The following is a 25,802-nucleotide window of genomic DNA, read 5'->3' as shown; positions in this document are numbered from 1 at the left end:
ATTAAGTGGTAAAAACATAAAATGTACTAAAAGTTTGAAAATATCAATGAAATAATTTAATAGAAAAAAGATAGCAACTTTCCAAACTTCAGTAAAGGAGGAAACATCTCCTTTCCTAAAGATCTCCATCTATGGGAATGATTGAAAAAGGGGTCACAGATTTATCCACAAAAAAGTATCAGGCTAGATGGTTTTATGGATTAGTTATTTTAAATCTTAAAAAAGAAATAATTCCTAGACTACAGAAATTGTTACAAAGCATAGAAACATAAAAAGCCACTCAAATTATTTTATAAAGGTAATATATCCCTTTCATTTAAAGCTATTAGAGTTAGGAAAAAACACAAAACCTTAGATATCAATTTCACTTACAATTATATATATACAAAATCACAAATAAAAGACTAGCAACTCATGCCCAGCTCTGTCTTAAAAGAATAAAACAGACAGCATAGGAATGTAGATTTACTTTTTCATAACTGCAAGGGCTATTCAATATTAGAAACTCTATTAATATTAATCATCACATTAATAGAAAAAGAAAAAATCACATGACCATATTGATCTGATATTTAAAATGCCATTTGAAAAAACTAATAAAAGTCTCTGACTTGTTTACATAAAAATGAAAACATTTCTCTCTCTATAAAGTATCATAAAGTTAAGAGACTACTGATAAATGTGGAAAAAAATTCTCAATAATTTTTGATAGCAAAGAACATTTACAACTCGAGCAAAAAAGAAAAATGTTGTAGTGGAAAAATGAAAAATTCATAGAAAAGAAGAAATTTATATGGCCAATAAACACATGAATTGCTCAATTTCAGTTGTAATTTAACAAAAACAAAGTACTTGATATTTCCTATCAGGTTGATAAAAAGATAAATGAAAACACTCAGTTTTAATAGGGCTGCTATGAAGCCTATATATGATGGAGCAATAATATGTGTTGGATGTATTAATAAATATGCTGTTAATAAGAATATAAATTTAGTAACTTTTCTAAGGGCAAGCTGGGTTATTTGGATCAATTAAATTTTTTTTCATAGCCTTACATTAAATAACAAATATATTGATTTATGATACCAAAACAATAACATAAGGATACAGAGATTTATTTAGAAAGCTAATTTGTACATTATTATCTATATAAGAAATGATAAAAATAATTTAAACATCCAACAACAATAGTGATTACTCAGTTATTGAATATCCTTTCTAGAAAATTCCAGGCAGATTCTTTACCATCTGAGCCACCAGGAAAGTCCCTTCTAGAAAATACTGTGCATTAAGCATTAAATTCATATTTTTGAAGAGTATTTAATAGCATGAGAAATGCTTACCATCTGATAAAAAGTGAAAAAAGTAGTTTAAGTAACAGTACATTCAGTAGGATTCCAATATAATTACTATATGTGAGATGCATGGGTATGTGTATTTGTGTGTGTGTGTGTGTGTGTGTGTGTATGTGCTTATTCAAAAGAAAGTACTCCAAAACAGTGTTCACTTATTGTGTGGTCAACTAAAGGTGACTGAAATTTCTGTTGTAACCCTTTTTAACAATTATCTACTTTTTTTTTTATAGTGAGCGTGTATTATATTTATAATGAAACTTTTTTTGATGTAAAAGAAAAAAAAGTAATTTTTGGAAAACAAAAAAAAGCTAGAGTATGCCAACTATGTCTGATGCAGTAGACAGGAACTTGAGAAAACCCTGGGAGATGGTGAGGGACAGGGAAGTGGCATGCTGCACTTCACGAGGTCGCAAAGAGTTGGACGTGACTTGGCAACTGGACAACGACAACAATGGCAACTATATCCACCTGATCTGGTTGTGTAATTTAAACTCTTAAAATGTCCATTTAAGAGCTACATAAAGCATTAGCTGCTAAAGTAAAATTAATTAATGTATATGCAAACTGTACATATCTATCATTATCTACATATAGTATAATACTATGGATATAATCAAGAAGAAAAAACTGTGCCTTAAATTATGTGATAGGATGTATTCAACAATATTGACTCAAAAAAATTCTTGAGCCCCTAGTCTGAAACAAATACTGTATGAGTTATTATAAATGAAATGGCAAACCAACCAGATATGGAACTTAAAGTCTAGACTAGAGTTTTTCAGTCTTTAAAAAATCATGACCCATAGGAAGAAGTCTACTTTACATCATGACCCAGCACATACACGTATGTGTGCACACTGGCTGTGAAACAAAATTTCCATCCACCAATACTCATATTTACGGCAGTAAATACGCCATTCCTCTGAAATAGTCTATTCTACTCCAAATCTTTGAAAATGTCAATTCTGAGTGACTAACTGGTTTTATGAACATCTAATAAGTTGTGACACACAGAAAAGCTACCCTCCAGGGAAGATCTCAGTCAGTACCTGGGACAAACATGATGCACAAACACTCAAATCCTTAAAATGAGAGGTTGGGTCCATAGAAAAGTATGATTGTGAAATATCACACAAGCCACTTTATATCTGCTTAGACATTACAAGGGTTTCCCTGTTGGCTCAGATGGTAAAGAACCCAACTGCAATGTGGGAGACCTGGTCAATCCCTGGGTTGGGAAGATCCCCTGGAGGAGGACATGGCAACCCACTCCAGTATTCTTGCCTGAAGAATCCCCATGGACGGAGGAGCCTCGGGGGCTACAGTCCACAGGGTTGCAAAGAGACGGACTCGACTGAGCAACTAAGCAGACGTTCCAAAGGACATTTGGAGGAGCTTACTTGGAGGCACAGTGCCCTAAATGCAGACAAAAGGAAAAGTTAAACACACACTGGGAAGTTTTATAGGATAAAAGCATCTAGCCTCTTCATTCTTGGTTAATCTCTCTTTACCATGCATTCACCTGTAAATCCTTCCCTGTACAATTACTCCTAAACATCCCATAATGTCTGAAATCATGCTTCCTATCTGCCTTTCCCATCAGACACAACTCTTAATTCCTCAGTCAAGTCAACTTTGGCACAGAGTTACCACCAAATAAAAGTTTTGTGGTTTTTCAGCTACTCAGTCGTGTCCAGCTCTTTGCAACCCTATGCTTGCAGCACGCCAGGCTTCCCTGTCCTTCACCACTTTTCCAGTCCTGTGGCCACTGCTGAGTTTTCTGAGTGGTGCTTGCTCAAACTCATGTCTACTGAGTTGGTGGTACCTTCCAACCATATCATCCTCTGTTGTCCTCTTCTGTGCCTGTCTTCAATCTTTCCCAGCATCAGGGTCTTTTTCTAATGAGCTGGCTCTTTGCATCAGGTGGCCAAAGTATGGGAGCTTCAGCTTCAGCATTAGTCCTTCCAATAAATACTCAGGACTGATTTCCTTTAGGATTGACTGGTTTGATCTCCTTGCAGTCCAAGGACTCTCAAGAGTCTTCTCCAACACCATAGTTCAAAAGCATCAATTCTTTGGCACTCAGCCTTCTTTATGGTCCAACTCTCACATACATATATGACTACTGGAAAAACCATAGCTTTTATTATATGGATCTCTGTGGGCAAAGTAATGTCTCTGCTTTTTAATATGCTGTCTAGGTTGGTCATAGCTTTTCTTCCAAGGAGCAAGTATCTTTTAATTTCATGGCTGCAGTCACCATCTGCAGTGATTTTGGAGCCCCCCAAAAAAAGTCTGTCACTGTTTCCATTGTTTACCCATCTATTTGCCATAAAGTGATGGGACTGCCATGATCTTAGTTTTTTGAATGTTGAGTTTTAAGCCAGTATTTTTCACTCTCCTCTTTCACCTTCATCAATAGGTTCTTTATTTCCTCTTTGTTTTCTGCCATAGGGTGGTGTCATCTGCATATCTGAGGTTATTGCTATTTCTCCTGGCAATCTTGATTCCAGCTTGTGCTTCATCAAGTCTGGCATTTTGCATGATGTACTATGCATATAGTTTAAGTAAGCAGGGTGACAATATACAGCCTTGATGTACTCCTTTTCCTATTTGGAACCAGTCTGTTTTTCCATGTCCAGTTCTAATTGTTGCTTCCTGACCTGCATACAGGTTTCTCAGGAGGCAGGTCAGGTGGTCTGGTATTCCGATCTCTTTAAGAATTTTCCACAGTTTGTTGTGATCCACACAGTCAAAGGCTTTAGTGTAGTCAATGAAGCAGAAGTAGATGTTTTTCTGTAATTCTCCTGCATTTCTCTGATCCAATGGATGCTGGCAATTTGATCTCTGGTTCCTTTGTCTTTTCTAAATCCAGTTTGAACATTTGGAAGTTCTCAGTTCATGTACTATTGAAAACTGACTTTTTCCAGTCCTGCGGCCACTGCTGAGTTTTCTGAATATGCTGGCATATTGAGTGTAGCACTTTAACAGCATCATCTTTCAGGATTTGAAATAAAGTTCTAAGGAACTAATTAATACATGAATGTATGACTAAACTACCATGCACTTTGAAATTTTATTCTTCAGTCCTGGGACCAAGGTGACACAGCATGAGTGAAAGTGGATAATTGATGAGGGACATTAACAGGGTTTCTTCTTATTTTGTAGAGGAACCCTCCAAGCAAAGGAAAGTCTTTAAGAGCTTCTAATTGCAAAAGGATTAAAACATTCTGATAAATTAAACTTAAAAATAAATTACGTGGAAATATGGAATGCTGGAAACAAAACGTCAGTTCCTTCCTACTTGCTTGTCATCTTGTTTAATTCTTTCATCATCATGTATTCAAGACATTTATGGTTGCATTTACATATGCAACCACATGTAGAAAGGAGAAAGTACCCACTTCTGAAATTGGGAAATTTAAAAATAGTCCTAGAACCCCAGGTAAACCACAAAAGCTCTAAATCTCATAGTTTTTCTCAATGACCAATTTAAGTACTGTTAAAAGATTTCTTCCTGCCATCATTCACATGCATTGTGGGGCCATGATTTCCTTCTCTGGAATGTAAATTTCTGATTCCTTTACAACCACAGATGCATAGAGCACGTTGCTGCTGAAGTGCTGTCTGACAATTTAAACCTGGGAAATTACTGTAAAGGGAATTGTATGGAAAACAGGAAACCTGGTCCATGCCAAATAGATGAGGAAAAGAAAAGTAATTGATATATATAAAAATTACAGTGAAAATAGAGTTGCTATTCAGAAACAATCTGGTACTCTGATAATTGGTGAAGATAGGAAAACAAAACTGAAAAATGGAAGTATCTCCACATGGCTTGGGAGTCTCCATTTTCACAGGGTGAGCAAGAAGGTTCATTAGGTGAAAGACATCGGATAATGCCAGGGAACCTCTTTCTCACACAATATTTCCTACTGCTTCCCTAAAGGAGAAACTTCAAAACAATAATAGCTTCTATTTCTCACTCTCTCTCTCTCACACACACACCACTGAGGTGTTCCTTCTTTGTTGGTAAGCGTTGATGCAAGTGTTAGGCTTGATGCATACTCATGTATAAACTGGTAAATTTTCAGTGGATAAATAAATCAACAAAGGAATGAATGATTGTGGAAAAACTATTCTTCATTGCTGCTTTGGCTTTGCTGTCTAGGGAACAGGCTGAGAGGTAACATGGAATGATCTAAATTATCAGAAGAAAGCCTCATGGAGATAAAAACCGAAGAACTCCATTGCTTTACGAAAGTCGTATCAAAACAGAAAAGGAATAATTTACCAATCGTTTATAATAATAACATTACACCCTCTCTTCTTAGTTCATTTACTGAACAAATGGAAAGTTTTCCTGTCAGCCTAGCTGAAGTCAGTGGTGTCAACTTATGCACTTTCTCATAAACACTCTGAGAATTAGCACCATGATTTCAAGGCTTGGTATGAGACAGAGAAATTAATGAGAGTCATAGGAGGACTGTAAAGTCACAGACTCTAGTCTGTGTCATTACAATGTATTCAAAAGGGGTCATTCTTCCTGTGGAGAATGGCAGTTCCAATACTGCTGTTGTGATTGTGATCATCTTAGGATTTTCTTTGACTCAAGTGTTCTTCTTGTTTATTTCGGAGAAGAGCTTTCTCTGACTTTTCTTTTTCCCATCATAACACCAGACTAGTCACTACTTAACAAGAACCAAATGATGTTAAATTTCAGAATGACTCTGAGTCAAAATTTTTCTTATGCTGAAAGAAAAAGATGGCTACCACAGCAACCTGATTGGTTAATTACAGTTAGGAAGCTGTGCAAGGGGTGGTTCTGGGTTTTGGGATCTGAACACAAATATGGTTCATATGGAGTTTTCATTGTCATCAAAGTTAAGTGATTCATGTGCTAAACATGCTAATTAAGTGAATTTTCATATCTTTTCCTCCAAACATATTCATTTAAAAAATTTCAGTTCCCAAAGTTAATTTCAGAATTTTGAGCTCTGCTAAAATAAAATGTATTCAACTGATTTTAAACAGCTTTGAAAACAGTTTAGGAAATCTGGAATTCATAGGCGTTTCTGCTATGGTTTTTCCTATGTTACATAAAAATGGTCATTTCTCCCATTGCAGTAGAAGAAAAGAATGTGATTATTGTAGAAACTGGAATTCTGGGTTTTTAACCATGATCCAACACAAACGGCTGTGGTTTGGGGGAACTTAACCTATTCTAAACTCAACATCCTGAGCTGGAATTAATTGCTCATTAGAAGCAGAAAAGAGTTCTTTTTTCACTCTAATGTAACTAAAGCATAGGCTTTTTTTTGACATATTATGGAAAAATAATGTGGTTCTGAACTTTCTTTTTCTGATTTTTGGTATTTAGGTTTGGGTTTGAGCCAGAGATAGCCTAACTTATTTGATTATAGCATAAAAAGAATGATTTTATTTTGACTTTTAGAGAGAAGTGATGAAATGATACCAGCATTTGGTTTGGGTTCAGTTCTATTGGGTTAAAAACAAATTACGAGTGATAATTAAAGATAATTTCAGCAGAGATTCTCTTTCTTTCAAACATCTCTCGTAGAAAAAACATCTCAACAGCTGTCACAGTGGCCTTCCTTTCTTCTGTTCCCCAGGGAGTCGGCACAGATTGGAGGAGTATCAGCTTTGCTACCGATCATGTGACTACGCACAAAGTTTCAGAACATTAGTTTCCTCATCTGTAAAATAGAATTGAAGACACCTACCACATGGAGTTGTCTGGAATAATTAATATAAGGCATTTGCTTATAGAATCAGTGTTGATGCCACTGTTATTACTGAGCTGGCTGTAGCAACATTGAGGAAATAATTTACATATATTCTCTTTGTATTCCTCTCTCCCTACTTTAAATCCTTAACTAGACCCAGGTATTTCTTTTTCTCTTTTTAAATTTTTTATTTTTCCTTTGAAGTATAGCTGCTTTATAATGTTTCAGCAAAGTGATTCAGTTATGCATATATATATGTATTCTCTTTCAGATTCTCTTCCATTATAGGTTATTACAAGATACTGAGTATAGTTCCCTCTATACAATAGGTCCTTTTTGTTTATCTATTTTATGTATAATAGTGTGTATCTTTTAATCTCAAATTTCAAATTTATCCCTTCCTGGCTTTCCCCTTTGGTAACTGTAAGTTTTTTTTTTTCTTTCTCGTGTCAAAGTGTTTCTTTGCTTCAGGATTTTTGCAGAGTTGAAAACAGAAGCTTCTAACGTTCGTTTCTGGTCTTTGATTTTAGTGCAAGCTCATTAAAGAGATTAGGTGTGCCCCTGGGGTCAGGGATGAAAGGAACACACTTTGGAAGGAAAAGTTTGTGTGGGGGAGACAGGGAAATAGATATTGACCTCCTGACCCATGGACTTTGCCAAAAGTGCCTTATAACCGGTCCTGACAGTTACCACCTGAAAGGGCTGTGGGCACCTCAGGGGTAACCAGAGTGAGCACGACTGGAAGACCTTCCAAATGCTCTGTGTGCTGTACAATGTCCCAGAACTCTGGAATAACCAAAGAGGTTCAACTCCAACAATGACTTAGAACAGTTGTCTGGCTAATGGAACATATTATTTCTGAACACCTCAGTACATGCACCACTTAAAAATTCCTCACCTTTCTTGAACACTTTACTGCATGCCAGATGCCATTCTAAGTGCTTTACATGTAATAGTTCATTCATGGTCACAATACTATATGAGATACTACTAGTGTCCGAATTTTAAAGAAGACTGAGAGGCTAAATAAATGGGCCAAATTTAGCCAGTTAGCAAGTGGTGTAGCCTGAATATGAACACAGGGCCCATGCTCTAAAATGCTTCCCATACCTGCTGTGTGTTGGGTCTAAAATTCAGTTCCTCTATCTGTGGGCTTAGGAAGACTGGGTGAGAAGGCACTAGTTTGGAGTAGCATCTTCAGGGGAGACTTCAAACAGTGCTGACTGAGGAGTCATGGACTGTGTAAGTTGTGGCAACTGGCCTTGGGCCACTGGGGGAAGACTTGGAAACAAAAGACTTCTTTTGAGGGAGCTGAGGGCCAGGCTGCTGGAGAAATCGGTGCCACCCCTAGGATCAGGTCATTACCCACAGGAAAGCAGTTTGACTGGGAGATGTGGGGGTAACTTGGGCTCTGTACATAGAGGAGAGGTGCTGGAGGAGCTTCAGGCCATGATGAAGCAGCAAAAAGGTGTGGAGAAAATGCCTTAACAGCCAAGGCGCTCTTGCCCCTCGGTTTCACCAAGGGACTGTTTCTAAGGATGGATTCTATTGACTTCTCTCCTGTTCCCTTCTAGACTTCCCCTATGCTGCCTAATTTTTACCTCATTAGGGTTAAATCAAATACCTGCTTTAGAAAGAGAAGTCTTTCAGGGAATGGGAAGAACCTTGATGGATCCGATTATTTGCCCCAACTCTACTTCCCCCAGCTCAGAGTGATGAAAATGAACTACAGAATAGGTATTTTAATGGAGGACCATGAAGAGAGGTAACCTTGGACTCCTGAGCACTCTGGAGGGAAGCATGGACTTAAGTGTAGTATGATAATGAGGTAGGAGGGATTATGGGTCAGGAAACCTGGGGAGACATCCTTGAAGACTGAGAGATAGGGAGGGGCTATAGAACATCTCCAAAGTGTGTCCAGAAAAGGAGGAAGGAAACTTCCTTTTTGGCCACTGGCTCAGATGGTTCCCCTGCTCCCACTTCTGGGTTCATGTTCTGTCATTGCTGTTTAGTCACTAAGTTGTGTCTGACTCTTTTGCAGCCCCATGGACTGTAGCCCACCAGGCTCCTCTATCCATGGGGTTTCCTAGGGAAGAATACTGGAGTGGGTTGCCATTTCCTCCTCTGGGGGATTTTCCTGACCCAGCGACTGAACCCCAGTCTCCTGCATTGGCAGGCTGATTCTTTACCACTGAACCAGCAGGGAAGCCCGTTCTGTGACTAGTACAAAGTTATTAGATTTTAATGTACTTTTTGTAGGCTAGTCCAGTATCTTACAACCAGTAATTTTTTTTTCCTATGGAGAAAATCATTCCCAGGTTCCAGCCACCGATTTCTTACTGGTTTTCTGAAACATAGTTTATTTTTATGTTGGGGATTTACTGTAAACATGTTGCCTTCTTTCAAAGTAATACATGTTTAAAAGCTAGAAATTGATTCACATAATCTTCTTCCATATGGCTAATATGTCATCATGCTGTGAAAGCCACACTGAAATACAGGAGGACCGATGCTACCAAGCAAAAGAAAAAAAGGATCTTCAATTTTTGTCTTCTTTCCTAGAAATTTCACTACTTCCTGAAATCTAGATGAGTGAGTCCCAATCTTTGAGGTGGCATTTGAAGTTTTACCAGTGTCACATTCCATCAAAACTCAAGCCCTTCCAAAATCCCCCTAATTTGTAGACAGTATCTGCCTTGGTACTTCTTAAACTCCTCAGTTCAGCTGTTTTAGGAAATCAGGGGAAACACTCAACTGTTGATGGAGGGACACATTGGAAAGAGTGTGTTTATGGAGTTCAAGAGGGTCTCGTCAACTGAGAAGGTTAACTCTGGTAGGAGCCAAACTACAACCTTTGTGGATACACATATTTGATGGTTTTAATTCATTATCTCATTCCATCTTGTGAAGCTTTTCAGAATAGCATATGTACTTGTCACAAAACAACAATCCATGCGGCTACAGATAGAGCAATTCTTATCCAGGGAAAATGAGTGACTTTTTATCTCTTCAAAGCATTCTATTGCCTCTTTCTAAGGCAAATTCCTAGGTCTTGGGTAAATCAAAATGTCACTTGCTTATCTGAACAAACAGCCAATGGTGTGTTTATTTTTCATGAATAACTCAGTGAAGCCAGCTGCGTTCTCGGGGTAGCTCAAAGATACTGAACCAGTAGACAAAAAAGAAATCTTCCTTTTACCTAGCCAACAATGGCAGCAACTTTAATAATGATAATAGAATCATCTTTTCTAATGATAAACTTGAAAATATGTGAAGGGAAAAGTCTTTATCTCTCTTTTCTTGATAATCTAAGAAGATAAAGTTTATATCATTTTAAAAACTAGGAATTATAGTAGACAACTCCTAATTGTGCCCGACATCCATTTTTCCCTCATGACAGCAGCTTGATTTTCTTTTGGGGACCACTTCTTCACTTATACTCATTCATCAAATTTATGTAGTTGTGTTTCTACTTTCTGGTTCCAGGAGTGGCCTTGTGATATAATTCTGACCAGTAAGAATACTACATCTTTCTGGCCATGGGAGCTCAGGAGTGGATAGGTGACCCAGGCTGAGTCAACAAGCCACTGAGGACTGTATTGAACATCAGTTCTAGGACTTTCTGGATATACTGGGGATGAGACAATCTCTTTCTATAGAGTTGCTGGGTTGAGGCTGCTGATGGCTGTCTTATAGGGGAGTCCCTTGACAATGGTCCCAACAGAGAGAAGCACAAAAGTTATTCTCCTAATAACGAGCTCCTAATGGCCTGTGGGAAGGAGTAGGACCCAGCTTTGCCTGAAGTCAGATACACCTATGGACCTTAAAGTTATGTAAGCCAACAAAGTTTCTGTTTTTGCTTAGGCCAGTTTGAATGAGGTTTCTGTTGCAACTTAACAGCCACTGACTAATCCATAATTGTTTTTAAATGTCCCTAGTTTTTAACAGATGCCTGCCAGGAGAAAGAGAAGAAAAAATATGAACGAGCCTCAATTCTGGTATTGGACCACTAGACAGAGGGAGCTCATCTCTCTTATCCCTTGTTTAGAACATGACCTTCTGATGGGTTTTGTACTTGTGTGGCTATTACACATTCCATCTTAAATCTCCTCCTAAGCTAGCTAGCACGATCTTAGCATCTTGACCTCCCTTTCCTCTGACTACAGGATTCACCAGATGTGTCCCTCACTGTTAAGACAGCTGCCAAGTATGTTCCTTTGAGTTGGTTTCTAAATCATCTTCATATTAGAAGAAACAAATCTTTCAGAATGTTTTTATTTCTTCACCCAACCATCTCTGTTCCAACCATGACCTACGTGAACTAATCCCCTTTGTCAAAACACAGAGTGCTATGTCTTTGACAATGGAAACCAGCCTCCCTCCCTCCCACCCTCTTACAGGTAAATATTCTTCCAATTTAGCCAAAGAATTAAAAAGAGGAAAGGGATATAATACATGCCATGTAACTCTTGAAAAAAGATAGTAATAACGGTACTAAAATTTTTAGAAAACTTTAGAACCATCCCATTTCCAAAGTTACTTACAGGATATTCACGCTGCTGTTAAATAAGCAGATAATTTTTATCTGCTAATAATAATAATGTTTAAAAGCCCAACAACAATAAACCATGGCCTGTGGCCAGATGACTGTGACAGTCTTTACAAGTTTTACAGAACATAAAATGCCAGCAGATATCAGGTATTATGTTATTATGTTTTCTTTTGGCAGAAGAGAAAAGTTCTCAGCTAGCCTATCTGGCTCACTTAATTGGGCCTATAAAAACTTGCCAGTCATCTCACTCACAGCCATTGAATTTCCCTCTACTTGTTCTTTACAGCTTTTCAGAGCCTAGATGGGAACACAGATACAAAACAGACTTGCTGAAAAGGTTTTTTAAGGTCTCATGTCCATATTTACAAACCTTGCAATCTGTGTGTATTCATTTATTTTAACACAAATGAAGTGAATAAATCAAGAACTCCTTTGGGAAAAAGAAAAACCTGTGTGTTTGAGGAGAAAAGAACAAAATGTAGGACTGAGGCAACTTCCAAATGCTCTCTATCGCTTTCTCAGCACCCCTCACACACACTCTGCCTTCAACAGAATTAACTGCTTTCTCTGCACTCATTTAGAAGATAGTATCACTCTACACGAGAGCATTTCTCACGTAGATTAATGTCCCTTTTCTTGGTTTTGGCTTAGATGTCTGTATTCCTGGCTAGACTGTGAGTTCCTCCAATAGAGACAATACATTTTTGTTTACCAGTACTGGGCCTACACCAAGACTGAGAAAATGTTGGTTAAAATTGAATAGGAGACACAGAAAAAGGAAAAGGAAAAGAGAGATGTAAGAGCAAGGGTGAACCCAAGAGAACACTAAGAGAAATCCTTGGCTCTGGCCCACTGAGCAGGTGTAACATCGGTAGAGAACTACCCACAAGATGGCTGGGAAGATTCAGAAAGTCAGAGGGGGAGCCAAAGCAAGGGGTGTAGTTCCACTGATACAAATACATTTTAAAAATATCAAGGAGCAGCCTTTCTTAAAAGCGTGCTCCAAAATTTCTCAAGGATTTTCTCTCAAGTTTCTAATAAACAACCTGCATAATTCTGAACATTTCTTGTTCAGAAACGGACAGTTATATCATGATGCCTGGTGAAAAGTCATTGCAAACTGCATCCTAATTTAAGAGATGTGAAAAAAAAAATAAAACTGCCAAAAATATGAATAGAAACTAATAATCTCTTTTCAGTGATTCATAGATCCTAATACTCTTTCCATGATTGTTTTAATCATTTTGGCTTTGAAAACTTTTGTGAGCATTCTTTCATTCTTTCTGACCTATCTTAAAAGTAGTTATTAGGTAACTTATTCTTCTAATTTTTTTCTCAATCGATCCAAAGTTCTCCAGTATAGTGTGACTCTTGGGAGTTTCTCTCAGACGTCTCAATCTGAGGTATTGGGAGCTAGAGGAATTCTGAGTCCATGAAAGTATTTTTTGATGATGCGGGTCCATGTAATGATTTTGTTAGAGAAGTTGAACTACTTCAGTATTTACTGAAGAAACTGGAATCAATGTCCTATTTTTAAAAACTTGTGGGTCAGAAAGCCTGATGGAGAAGCACCTAGGAGCCCTCTTTTGGGCTCCATCCCTCCTCTTCATAGACTGTTTTTCAGTTTTTAACAGGCACCCTTGGTGATGCTGAAGACTAGCCAATCTAGGAACCACAGTCTCATAAAAGCTGTCTTGTTGGGTCTGGCTGACCGGCAGAAATGAAAGACTAAATTTCTAAACATGCTTTCCTGGATCTCTCAAAAAGTAGCAAGACAATGGTGCAATTCTCAGGTCCATGTTGGACAATAGGTAATAGTGTTTTTCCATGGCTTGTGGAAAGGACAGGAAATGATGCTGATATTCTAATCCCTGGTTTGGAATATCACAGCCAGTCTCACAAAGGGCCACTCAGCTTTTATGACAGTGCATTTCCCAAGAATCCTTTTGGGAAGCTGTAGTCCCCAATTGTTTGGGAAATGTAAAATCAGTCACTTCTGGCAAAGCTCAACACACCTGAGCATGGGAAACACAAATTAGAGAGATACTCTTTCACTCACTAGATTGTTCATCTGGTTACACATTTGCCTGGCACAGAAACAGAATCAAATAGGGAGGACCTGAGTGCGTAGTCATCCAGCTCAGGCTTGGTAAATCAGAGGAAACTTTAAGTCTCATGACTGTTAATAATTTTCATCCTTTCAACTTGATGTCAGGAGATCATATAAAATAAGGTTCAAACAACCAGGACTGCTTTATCTATTGCAAAATTATTTATCTTACTTTGCTCATAGGAAATCATATTGGTTTTGAGAAGAAAGACTTTTCAATGCATTGGACATGGAGTTCTGCTTTGGTTTTGGTAGAAACAACTTCCCTTTATCATCTGTTTGATTGAGAGAGGACAGTCTTATGTGTAGAGTCTTCCATCAAAGTAAATAAGTCAGTCTTGATTAAGGCTGAAATGAAGTGAATTGTTATAGATTGTTATTCTATGAAAATCTTTTGCTTCTGTTCAGTTCAGTTCAGTTCAGTTGCTCAGTCGTGTCCGACTCTTCGCGACCCCATGAATCGCAGCATGCCAGGCCTCCCTATCCATCACCAACTCCCGGAGTCCACCCAAACCCATGTCCATCAAGTCGATGATGCCATCCAGCCATCTCATCCTCTGTTGTCCCCTTCTCCTCCTGCCCCCATCCCTCCCAGCATCATTGGTCTTTTCCAGTGAGTCAATCCTTCACATAAGGTGGCCAAAGTATTGGAGTTTCAGCTTTAGCATCAGTCCTTCCAATGAACACCCAGGACTGATCTCCTTTAGAATGGACTGGTTGGATCTCCTTGCAGTCCAAGGGACTCTCAAGAGTCTTCTCCAACACCACAGTTCAAAAACATCAATTCTTTGGCGCTCAGCTTTCTTCACAGTCCAACTCTCACATCCGTACATGACCATTGGAAAAACCATAGCCTTGACTAACGGACTTTTGTTGGCAAAGTAGTCTCTGCTTTTGAATATGCTATCTAGGTTGGTCATAACTTTCCTTCCAAGGAGTAAGTGTCTGCTAATTTCATGGCTGCAATCACCATCTGCAGTGATTTTGGAGCCCCCAAAAATAAAGTCTGACACTGTTTCCACTGTTTCCCCATCTATTTGCCATGAAGTGATGGGACCAGATGCCATGATCTTAGTTTTCTGAATGTTGAGCTTTAAGCCAACTTTTTCACTCTCCTCTTTCACTTTCATCAAGAGGCTTTTCAGTTCCTCTTCACTTTCTGCCATAAGGGTGGTATCATCTGTATATCTGAGGTTATTGATATTTCTCTCAGCAATCTTGCTTCTGTTACTGAGAGTCTAAAGAACTAGTTGCTCCATCACAGTCAATGCTATTCTGCTTAATCCTAATATTGATAATAAAACCAATAAATAGTTATTTCTTCTGATCTGTAGTCACAGGATGCTTATCTCTGGAAAAGACCGAAGCTATTTGCTTGGCGATCACTAGTCCATACTGTGTACTTCTGATAAGTGTTTTTAAACTCTGCCATACAAGGTAGAATCTACTGGGCTAAGAAATATCAGTTGCTGTGCACAACAGTGATAGATGCTGAGACTGACTTTTGGACCGCTGTGTAAAAGCACTAGGTTTCATGCATGAGAAACCACACTATCCAAGTAAAAACTAGAGAGAATCAGCTCAGTGGTTGGACTCTACTCTCCCAACCCTGACCTCATGAACACAAATGTGGGTGTTAAAATCAAGAAAGGAAACTTTCCTTTAAAAGATCAGTCCTTCAAAAGAGATGGTGTGGTCACCATGGATAAGATGGTTCCTTACATGGTTTTCAAGACAGCACTAAAAACTGTAGAAAAAGGCAGTAATCATCAAAGAGGATGAGAGAGAGCTTGCCTTCTTGAAAAAGACAACAGGATGAATTAGGCTATTTTGAAAAAACCCAGAAAAATGTTTCTTTAGAGGTCACAATATTCTTTTGTCTTCATGAATGTGGAATGCTTTGATAAAGAACCCTCTAATAAGAAACTGCCCTTGTCTCAGAATAAAATGATCTTAGTGTACTGGTAAGATTAGCAAAATGTAAAGTGTTCTGACACAATATACTAACACTTGATATCTTTGAATGGATATCTTTCAGACCTTTCCAAAATTTATTTCTAATAATTGTTTTCCAAAGGAGAGATGGCTTCTGTTGCATGGTCTGTCAATGCTTGACCAGATGTCTGAGACTCAAGAGATGGAGGGTAAGGATTAAGGCTCAGTAGATAATGATTAAGGCTCAGTAGATAATGACCAACATTCTTTGCCCTTTTTAAAATAACTAACATCTGCTCCATCCAAACAAGCAGGCATACAAGTCCAAGAGGGAGTAAATATGAAAGCAATTAAAATGAACTACTGTGCATTAGTGTGGTTTGATTTATAGAAACAACTTCTGTAGGAGAAAATGGGCTGTGGTTTAGGTAATGTTCATATCCATGAAACCCAAGTAACCTAAATATACATTGATATGTACAGGACATTCCTAGCCATGTTCTTCTGCTCTTAACTACATCAGTAAAGATGAGTGCAATGAATTCAGGCATAGACTTACCCAGTGAAGGTCATACTCAGGTCTTGCTCTTCCTTCGTCATCCTCATATAAAGCGAAACCTTCTCTCCGAGCCTGATAATACTCTTTCCGCAACTTTTGGATACGGTCAGCACTTCCGCTCATGGACCGGCCACTGCAGGACATAATCAGACAAGTAGTCACATGGTAAACAACATCCTAGAAACTTGCTTCTTGATATTTTTTATTTTGTTAAAACATCTGACATTCAAATTTGGAAGATTCAGTAATGTTGTACAAACATGCTAGGAAAACTGTGAAAATCCTGGTAACAAAAATAAATAAAAACTACTCTTTATGTGCATATGTTTAGCTCTAACTTGGGATTAATAAGTGTGTTTTGAGTGAGAACTTAAGGTCCTGACCTAGAGCAATTAAAAGAGCCATCACCTTTTTCTTAAAATTGTATGAACAGAGTTTGGTTAATTTTTTATGTAGTATCTCATTTTATTACATAAATGTTGCCTATTTGAGACCAGTTGTTTGACCTGAAGCTTGAATGTGATGCAGAGTAGCATGGCATGTTCAATTCGATGACATTCGTGAATTTTTGGAGTGGGGCTGGGGTACATGTCATTATATGTACATGTACATATGTACATGTATATTATACAGGCAGGATATAGAGAAAGAAAAGAAAGTAGAAGTCTTGCCAAGAAGTAAAAAGAAAAATAGAAAGCTGGTCATAGTAGAACATGCCATCTTGGCTACATGTCCAAGGTTTTCTTCTCTTCTTAGCTACTTCTTCCTCTCAGGAATTACAGCTTCTCCAGTAACTTATCCGTTCAGCCCCACACTGGGCAGCCAGTGGCTCCCTTTTAGCTTAGGTTTGTCAGCACCTTTTCAACAGAATCAACATTTTGTGATACAATCAGGGCTAGGAAGCAAGAGGAAGACACTAGACAGATCTCTACAGCTGATCAACTTCTCTGGTTGATCTGAGGCATAACTGAGTGCCCTATTGTGCCAGATCTTATGTTAAGACCCAGAGATCTTAAACACTTTCACAGAACTTGTTCACAAAAAACACACAGTCTGGGAGTTAGGGAACTGAAAGGGATATGGAAGACTACAATCCACTGTGACTGATGCTACAGGGCTGCACAGGGACTGAGGGAACATGGATTGCTTAAACTTTAACAGGGGAGAACAGAGCCATGGAAGGAGATCACAGAAGGCCCCAAAGAGGAGGTGACATCTTAGCTGAATCTTGAAAGATTCATAGGTGCTCAACAACTGAACAAGTGAGATGAAAAAATTCAAGGCAGAAGGAAGGACAATGCAAAGAACAGAAATGAGAAAGCATGTTGCTTTGGGGGAATGCAAGGAAGTCAGTTTGGCAAGCAGTGGTCCTCAATTTCTTTTGTCCTGCCTCATAGACATAGTAGCTGACATTCGCTCCCTTCCCCTTCTCATTTGGGAAGCAGATTATAATAAAAGAGAGTTTTGGTCCTTTAGGGATATTTTGAATTTACTCTAATAAATGACAAAATAGATGATTTGCAAATGTTCGTACTTTAACTCAATTTGTAACAATTAACCATAATGATACTCATATTTCATGTGTATGTGAGAAACATGGCTCTAGTATACAAGGTGTAGGGGAGGGAGCTGGGAAGAGCGACTAGTGAGACTGAGAAAAGTAGGGAGGAGCCCCACGGAGAAGACCTCTACATGCCAGAATGATCCTCAAGTATTACACTGAGTTTTAAGTTTAAATGAGACATCTAAAAGCAGTAGAAAAAAGTCATCTATTATTTTGTTAAAACATTTAAAAATTACACTTGAACTATAAAAAGAAAATGGTGAGTAAACATTTTTTGGAAGGAAAACATTCTTCCCAAATTACTGATAGATGGTAAGCTAACTGAAAGTAGACCCACGCGTTTCAGCATCCTCTGTACAAAATTAGCATGAAGTTCTTGGCTTCCTAACCTGCTCTATGGACACCAAGTAATTGATGCCTTTGATGAAGAAAAAACAATTTCTTACAGATCATTTACCTTAATTTTTCTTAAGTAAGCCAGAAAGAAAAACACCAATACAGTATACTAACGCATATATATGGAATTTAGAAAGATGGTAACAATAACCCTGTGTACGAGACAGCAAAAGAGACACTGATGTATAGATCAGTCTTATGGACTCTGCAGGAGAGGGAGAGGGTGGGGAGATTTGGGAGAATGGCATTGAAACATGTATAATATCATGTATGAAACGAGTCGCCAGTCCAGGTTTGATGCACGTTACTAGATGCTTGGGGCTGGTGCACTGGGACGACCCAGGGGGAGGGTGTGGGGAGAGGGGAGGGAGGGGGGTTCAGGATGGGGGGCACGGGTGTACCTGTGGCGGATTCATATCGATGTTTGGCGGAGCTAATACAATATTGTAAAGTTTAAAAATAAAATAAAATTAAAAAAAAAAACTCTCTTTAAATAGTTCTGACTTTGCTTCCTTACTATACTTTTCTTGAACAAAAGTATTTCTTGAGAACTTGATAAAGATAACAACAACAACAAAAAAAGTGGAAGGTCTGATACTTTTCTGAACAACAGAAGGCGGGAAAGACAGCCGAGCTTAATTCTGAAGAGCACGCCTTGCTCTTAAGTACTCTGAGTTGCCTACGGGCCTGCATCCACTGTGCAGGCTTCTGCCCATTTCGTGCATGCATGAGCCACGCTCAAACTCACCAGATGAGTTCAATCAACGTGGTGCAAACACAGCATACATAATCTATTAGTTTACCCAAAGAAACCGAAGCATTGAATTCAAGCAGAATGAAGTCATCAGTAATAAAAAAAAAAAAAAGAAACTGATAAGGGATTGTTTTAAAAATCCCCATAATTTTCCTGCATTTGTGGGAAAAAATAATCACACTCAGACCGTAAACTATTCTTCCATATGCCTATAAATAAATAAATTTAAAAATATGGGTTTGATCAGATTTCAGTTCTCAAATAAAAGGAATGGGGCAAGAATACAAAATCAGCTGTTTATGATTCAGAAAATCCCCTATGGCTGACAGGAACATGACTATTTACCCAGAGAAGAAATCTGGCCACAGAGAAAAACAGGAAAAAGTCTAGAAATTCATGGACCATCTAAGTGCAAAACATTCTCCCTTGTGTGAATATTTTAGAGAAGTTACAGGACACCGTGCAAACCTTTCATGATAAGCAGGGATTACATTGCAACATTCATTTTCTTTCTCTGTCTAACCCTCACTCTACTTTGAGTAACTATACCAGACTTTTTCCCAGGTAGTTGGTTTATATAATAAAATGAGGAATAGTAAATTCTGATTTTATCTTTCAGCTCTTCTCTGAAGATAACACACACGTTTACCATCAAATCAATAAAAATGATATACACAGCTATTGTACCCAAAGCAGTTAATTGATTCCGTTTTGTGTTGAAGAGGTAGAAATCTGAGGAACATAAAAATGCCTTTGTCATAAGAGAGGCAGTAATCATAATAATTATAATTTATGGGACATTGTATAGAAAATATATTGATACAGACTTTCACTTACTATCAATTCTGCTCAGAACAGACATCATTAATCAATTATAGCATTCCTTCCCCATAATCCTAGACATGGTCTTAGAATCTTTCTTAACCCAGAACTTCAGAAAGCTATTACCATCTATAGGAGCTGGCACTTGAGTTGAGTTATATAGTTGTATTAACAGGTGCTGTAAATATTTCAAAATCACAGAAGAATAAAGATAACTTTTATGGTTCTGCTCCATAGACATGAGAAATCTGAGGCTCACGACTACTCGATATACAAGGTCTAGACTTTAAAGAAGGCTCTATCATTGCTTAATACCTTCCAACCTGTGTCTCCTCGTTCATCTAATTAGTATCTTAAAGACTAGGTCCTCTAACAACATACTGGACCAGAATGAAAGCTAAGCCTAGCTCTGAGGACTTACTTTCTGAGGACTTCTGTTTTTCCTTTCCCTATTTACATGTTAACTTCTATTTTCCTGGCTTTATGGAACTCAGTAGTAGAGATTCTAAGAATTTTGTCTGATAGCTTCAGAAGTTATATCAGCTTATGATGTAACTCACCTACTCTTGCAACCATATAAAATCTGGTAAAGTATCAGTAATCCCATCTCCAGGTTGCTAGTTAGAAAATTTAGGCTTGCTGTATTATTTGTTCACTGGATGAGGTAGAAGTTAGTCAGTCATTCTTACCAAAAAAGTTCCTATTGTAGCAATATACATATGTAGGTGATCAATGCCACTCCTGCACTTTCAGTGTGCTGAAATTTTATTTTAAATTAACTCAAGCAGTATAACAAAACAGATTTATATTGTAGTGATTTCTTGTAAATTATGCTGCTTTCACCTTTAAAAGCAGATGTATAGTAAAACAGGCTTTTCTTATAACACTTTAAAGCTGGACAGAGTTTTAAAGTTGTAATGAAATTCAGAAACCATGTCATTTTCTTCATCGTCACCTATAGTAATATATTCCCAAAGGCAATACACATCACAGTAAGACATTATCTGCTCCACTGGAATCTAACCTTATTCTTCCTAGTTCATAATTACCTCAATTGAAAAACATTTTAAAATGAGTGTTCATTTGTGCATGCCATAGTCTCCTCCCATTACTACAACAGGCTGGAGAAAAGTAACATTTATTAAGCTCCTTAAATATAATATTTATGCTTTACACACTTCATCTCATTTTATCCCCAAATTTGTGAGGATGACATTGACATTTCACAGATGAGTACACTGAGGCTCAAATAAGTAGCACAGTTGGTGAATGGTGGACCAGGGAGTGTGTGACTCCAAAGCCAGTGTTACCTTGTTGCCTCTTGAGAAAGGCATTAAAATGCAGCAGGCATATTGTAGCAGCCGTTGCATTTCAAGGCAGAGGGAAGTTCGCAGAGCACATTTATAGCCATACCTTTTGATATTCTTTTATTTGCACAGATCTTTGCAATAAAAATAGAAATTGAAGCAGCTAAAGTAATAGAATACATGCAATGAAGTCTGTATTCATTAAAGAATGATGCTGGAGCACTGCGGACGGAGATTTCTGGGTAATTAACATTACATCTCTAACAGGCTTATGTGGGAAACTGGTACAAAACTGAATGGGGTGCAAAAGAGACTCAACATATGACAAAGATCCACATGAAAGAGAAAGAAACTCTGGATCAGGACCAGGGCTGACAAACAGCCAGGGCTGCTTCTTGTAACGTTCATCACTGGCTGAGGGGGCCGAATGAGAGGGAGCTGGTCACTGCCAGCGAACCATTGTCTGACTTGTGAATTCATCTGTTGAGACTTTCTGCGTATGTCTAAGCAAGCATACAAGTAAATACAGCACCCTAACTATGATTAAAATATACACAGTTAATTCCAAAGAGCTGTGTCATTTTCAGATAGCCTCAAGTCATGCAGCTCTTCATTGCTAAGGAGAGGTGTCTGCCTTTGATCAGTAGGTACCAGCCTGGGGTCCAGATTCAGTGATGCAGTTAAGAACAGTCTCTATATAATGGAACCTTAACAGGAATATTTCTACTTGGATGAGCTAACCCTTACAAATTCACTGAATAAAACTGTTGGCATTAGATGTATGTATGTCAACAGTAATCAGTAGAATAGGGGTTGTTTTTAAGTTTGGGATTTGATCATTCACTTTTTTTATGATGTTACTGTAAAAATGTTATTGTGATTGGAAAAGACTCTGATTCTGGGAAAGACTGAAGGTAGGATGAGAAGAGAGGCAACAGAGGATGAGATGGTTGGATGGATCATCGACTCAATGGACATGAGTCTGAGCAAACTTCAGGAGATAGTGAAGGACAGGTAAGCCTGGTATGCTGCTGTCCACGGGGCTGCAAAGAGTACGACATGTCTGAGTAACTGAACAACAATAAAATATTTAAATTAAGTAAACATGGTATTCATCTTTCTATATTCACAAAAGTGTGAAGTTTTAAAGGTTTTCTCAAAAAGATTTTCTCCTTTTGAAAGATATGGAGTGATGACAATATGCTATTCTTTTCCTTTTTTTTTTCCCCTAATGGGAAGGATTGTTTTATCTTTTTGCATTTAAGGACCTAAAGAATCAATATAGTCTAAAACCTCAAATATAGCAGTACCACAGTTCTGCAAAAACAGGGCATACTTTTTTCCAAAGTGGGAACAGAGTTCTCAAAATACCTGAGATTCTGTGATATTCACACTCTTGATAACATGAATATAATGAAATCTAACTATCTATATGCACTCTTCCCTTACTAATTATACTTCAAATCCCAGACTAGGTTCTATAAAAGAATATTCAGCTGAAGGCAGTCATAGACACAACCGTAACTGATTTTCTGTTGGTGATAAAGATTTCTGTCAAATAAAAAATTTGAGACATTCTTATAAATGTACTCAGGATCATTAATTCAAAAGCATTTTGAAGATTTATAGAAACCATAGCCCAATAGCACTAACACTCTACAGATTTAACATTCCATAATGCAAATACATTTATATAGTGCGTCCATATGTGCTAAATGAGATTTAATAATAAATAATGGCCTTTAATGGGGCTAAATTCTATAAAATTCTTTAAATGGCATTTTCATACTGGACAGCTCTGAAAATTATCCAGTGTTACTATTCAGTGAAAATTATAATTATGTAAATTATCTTCTCAGTTCCTAATTTTGTACAAAGAGTATCTATTTTTTCCAAAGGCATATTGACAAATAAGATTTTTTGTGGTTTAGTCCAGTGAAATTTTGGAATATATAACTGACTAGCCATGAACAACACTTGGGAAGTTTTCTAATTTCTTTCCCAATGCATCACTACTATGATGGTGACCCCCCTTTCCAATTATTTTTGATTAAAATAATTTCCCCCAAAAATAAGATATGACTTTCTTCATATGGGCATTTAATATCTATATATTTCAGTTATTTTGTTAATTAAAACAATTAGTTTACTTACAATGACTCCCTATGACTTCCTATATTAAGACTATGAGTTTATAGAAAGAGCGAATACAGTAACAGATGAAACAAATTTTTCACATTTGAATCTCTCTTTATTTCTAGAACTACTTTTGTCAATTACCTCTGACATTATACTTCTTACTAGTAGGTAAAGAAACAATGCTTATTACATATCTTAAGAGATGATATAATGTTGCATGAAAAACTGGTGGCAGAAACTGAGGGGAAAAAAGCTATATTCTATGCTAATACATTACCTTGAAAAACGTGTATTTGTATAAATTTCTAAGCATTCAACAAAATTACTCGTTACATCAGGCTACTGTGAGGAAGCTAAAAAACTGGTCCGGAGAGGTCAATGTGTAAGTCAGGGTCATAAGGAAGGACGGACCCCACAAAGTACAGCTATGTATTAGCACAGCCTACAATTCTGAATGTGGTTCTTCCCCGAGCCGTCCTGAGCTGCCAGTGGCTTTTTGACCCAGACACCATAATCTGACAATGTGACTTGGCTTACCTGGGCTCCTGACTTTGCCATGGCAACCTGAGTCCGACCTTTTGCCTTTCTCCACATGTTTCCTGCTTTAAGCATCTGCTCCCTTTGAGATCCTTATCTTGGTATTTCCAGCCGTAGCTCAGTCAACTGACCCTCTGACTCTTATAGCTGGAAGATTTGTCCTGGGAATCTTAACCCTTGAATGGACTTTGACCCCAATGAATCACATCTTAGAGGGAAAAAGAAGGTCCCCCTTCCCCTGACACTTTTGATTGCATAACGGCAAGCATTTCCACTCATACCATGGCCACCATGTACCACTGAAAAGTAATCTCATTGATGCATGAAGGGCAACTTTCTCCTATGTGATTGATTGCTGTGAAGGAGATTCTCACCAGATCAATGTCATCTCCTCTTCTGATAAAAAGGCTTTGCTCTACCTTTGCTCTTTATCACTTGAGACAATGCGAGGCCATTCCCTAATCAGAACATTCTGCTTCTCTGTCTCCATTTCCAGAGAAGGTAGAAATTTCTTAGGAGTGACACCGACAGTGTTATTCACAATTCAACAACACACGAGTTATTATTCATGGCTTCAACTCACCATTATAAGCCTGTAACACATAATTGCATTATTCTGATACTGTGCGCTGACCTCCTGGCTGTGTTCAAATTTCAGAAGCTAATTTTGCCATTAGTCATAAAATATCCATTTGAGTTATTCATATTTTGAATAGTATTCTAATATCTTTCCTCCAACGCAGTACAGTATTTTTGAGCCTTAAGTAATTTACACAAATATTGGGCACATTCAAAGTTTTGTATAAACATATGATACATACTGTCTCGAGACATTGTGCCAATTTTATTAACAACGCAAAGTATGTGGGGGTCACCAAAAGAATTTATCAAGTATTTCACATGGTAATTTTTGTTTCTTAAAGGAGGATTTTAAAATATAGTTGAAAAGTTCACACTGGCTGGCGGCAAAATTAGCCCTTCATTTCTATTCTACATCTTTGCTAACCGAGCATATGTAGATGCAAAGAAAAATAGATTTAGATCAATTTGAAATTGTGCATTCACTGTGTCTTCTGTTAAAGATGATAAACAAATGCTGTAATTCATGTTACAGCTGTTCTTACATGGCTGAAGTATAGCAACACTGCATCACAACCGCCTTTAAGTGATGCTTCAATATTTGAGCTTAGACAAAAATGGGGGCTTGGGGGAAAACAGCAATTTAAGTAGTGACAGTGTTCTCATTGGCCATTCCATGTAATGAGTGTTGGCCCCTGGACACGAGCTGAGTCAGTTTCCCTTGGTTGGGGCAGTTCCTAAGTGCCTCTCATAATATAGGCTTTACACTGTACTGAACATGATCCTGGTGTTTCAAGCTATGAGTACTTGTACAACATGGCCACTAAATGCAAACCAGCTACTTCAGCTGGTGCTCAAACAAGTTGATACTGCACTAAAAGAATGAAAAGAATGAGTGTTGTGTGGGTTTAGTGAGAGATCATAGGTAGGTCCTGCATGCACACGTATCCAGCCAATCAACTGTGTCCGACTCTTTGCGACCCCATAGACTGCAGCCCACCAGGCTCCTCTGTCCATGGCATTTTTCAGGCAAGAATACTGGAGTGGGTTGCCATTTCCTCCTCTAAGGGATTTTCCCAACCCAGGGGTCGAATCCACATTTCCTGCATCTCCTGCATTGGGAGGAGGATTCTTTACCACTGAGCCACCTGGGTGATAGCATCCCCCTAAACTGTTTTTCAAGGTAAATTCTGACTGTACACAACTTTTGCCTCACATGATGCTTCAGAAACTTAACCTTAAGACATGATTCCACTTGGAACTTTATAAGTTTTCTCAAAGAGTTTTACGGCTCAAAATAAAATGAGCAAAATAGGGACAAAAAGATAAATGGAAGAAACCTACAAAATATGTATTATTTTGATGATATCATGCACACATTAATAATATCTTACACACACAGACATACACACACCTTCTCAAAGAAGTTCTCACCAACAACTGCAG

General features: G+C 37.9%; 1 protein-coding gene across 6 annotated transcripts in view; it reads right to left on the bottom strand.

Moving 5' to 3' along the window:
• The window catches only part of PARD3B (par-3 family cell polarity regulator beta), a 1,152,086-nt gene that overhangs the window by 110,324 nt on the left and 1,015,960 nt on the right, over positions 1–25,802 (bottom strand). For 5 of the 6 annotated variants that reach the window (XM_025261969.3, XM_044924795.2, XM_044924794.2 and 2 more), the window contains one exon: positions 16,259–16,391. In XM_025261969.3, the coding sequence (XP_025117754.1) occupies positions 16,259–16,391 (133 nt within the window). Of the gene's footprint in view, positions 1–6,538; positions 7,073–16,258; positions 16,392–25,802 lie in introns of those variants that run through there. The other variant, XM_044924800.2, reaches the window with a different exon arrangement.

This window comes from Bubalus bubalis, chromosome 2, assembly GCF_019923935.1.
Source record: "Bubalus bubalis isolate 160015118507 breed Murrah chromosome 2, NDDB_SH_1, whole genome shotgun sequence".
In the NCBI taxonomy this organism is placed as follows: Eukaryota; Metazoa; Chordata; class Mammalia; order Artiodactyla; family Bovidae; genus Bubalus; species Bubalus bubalis.
The sequence above is the reverse complement of the archived record's forward strand: the minus strand, read 5'-3'. Positions and strand labels throughout refer to the sequence as shown.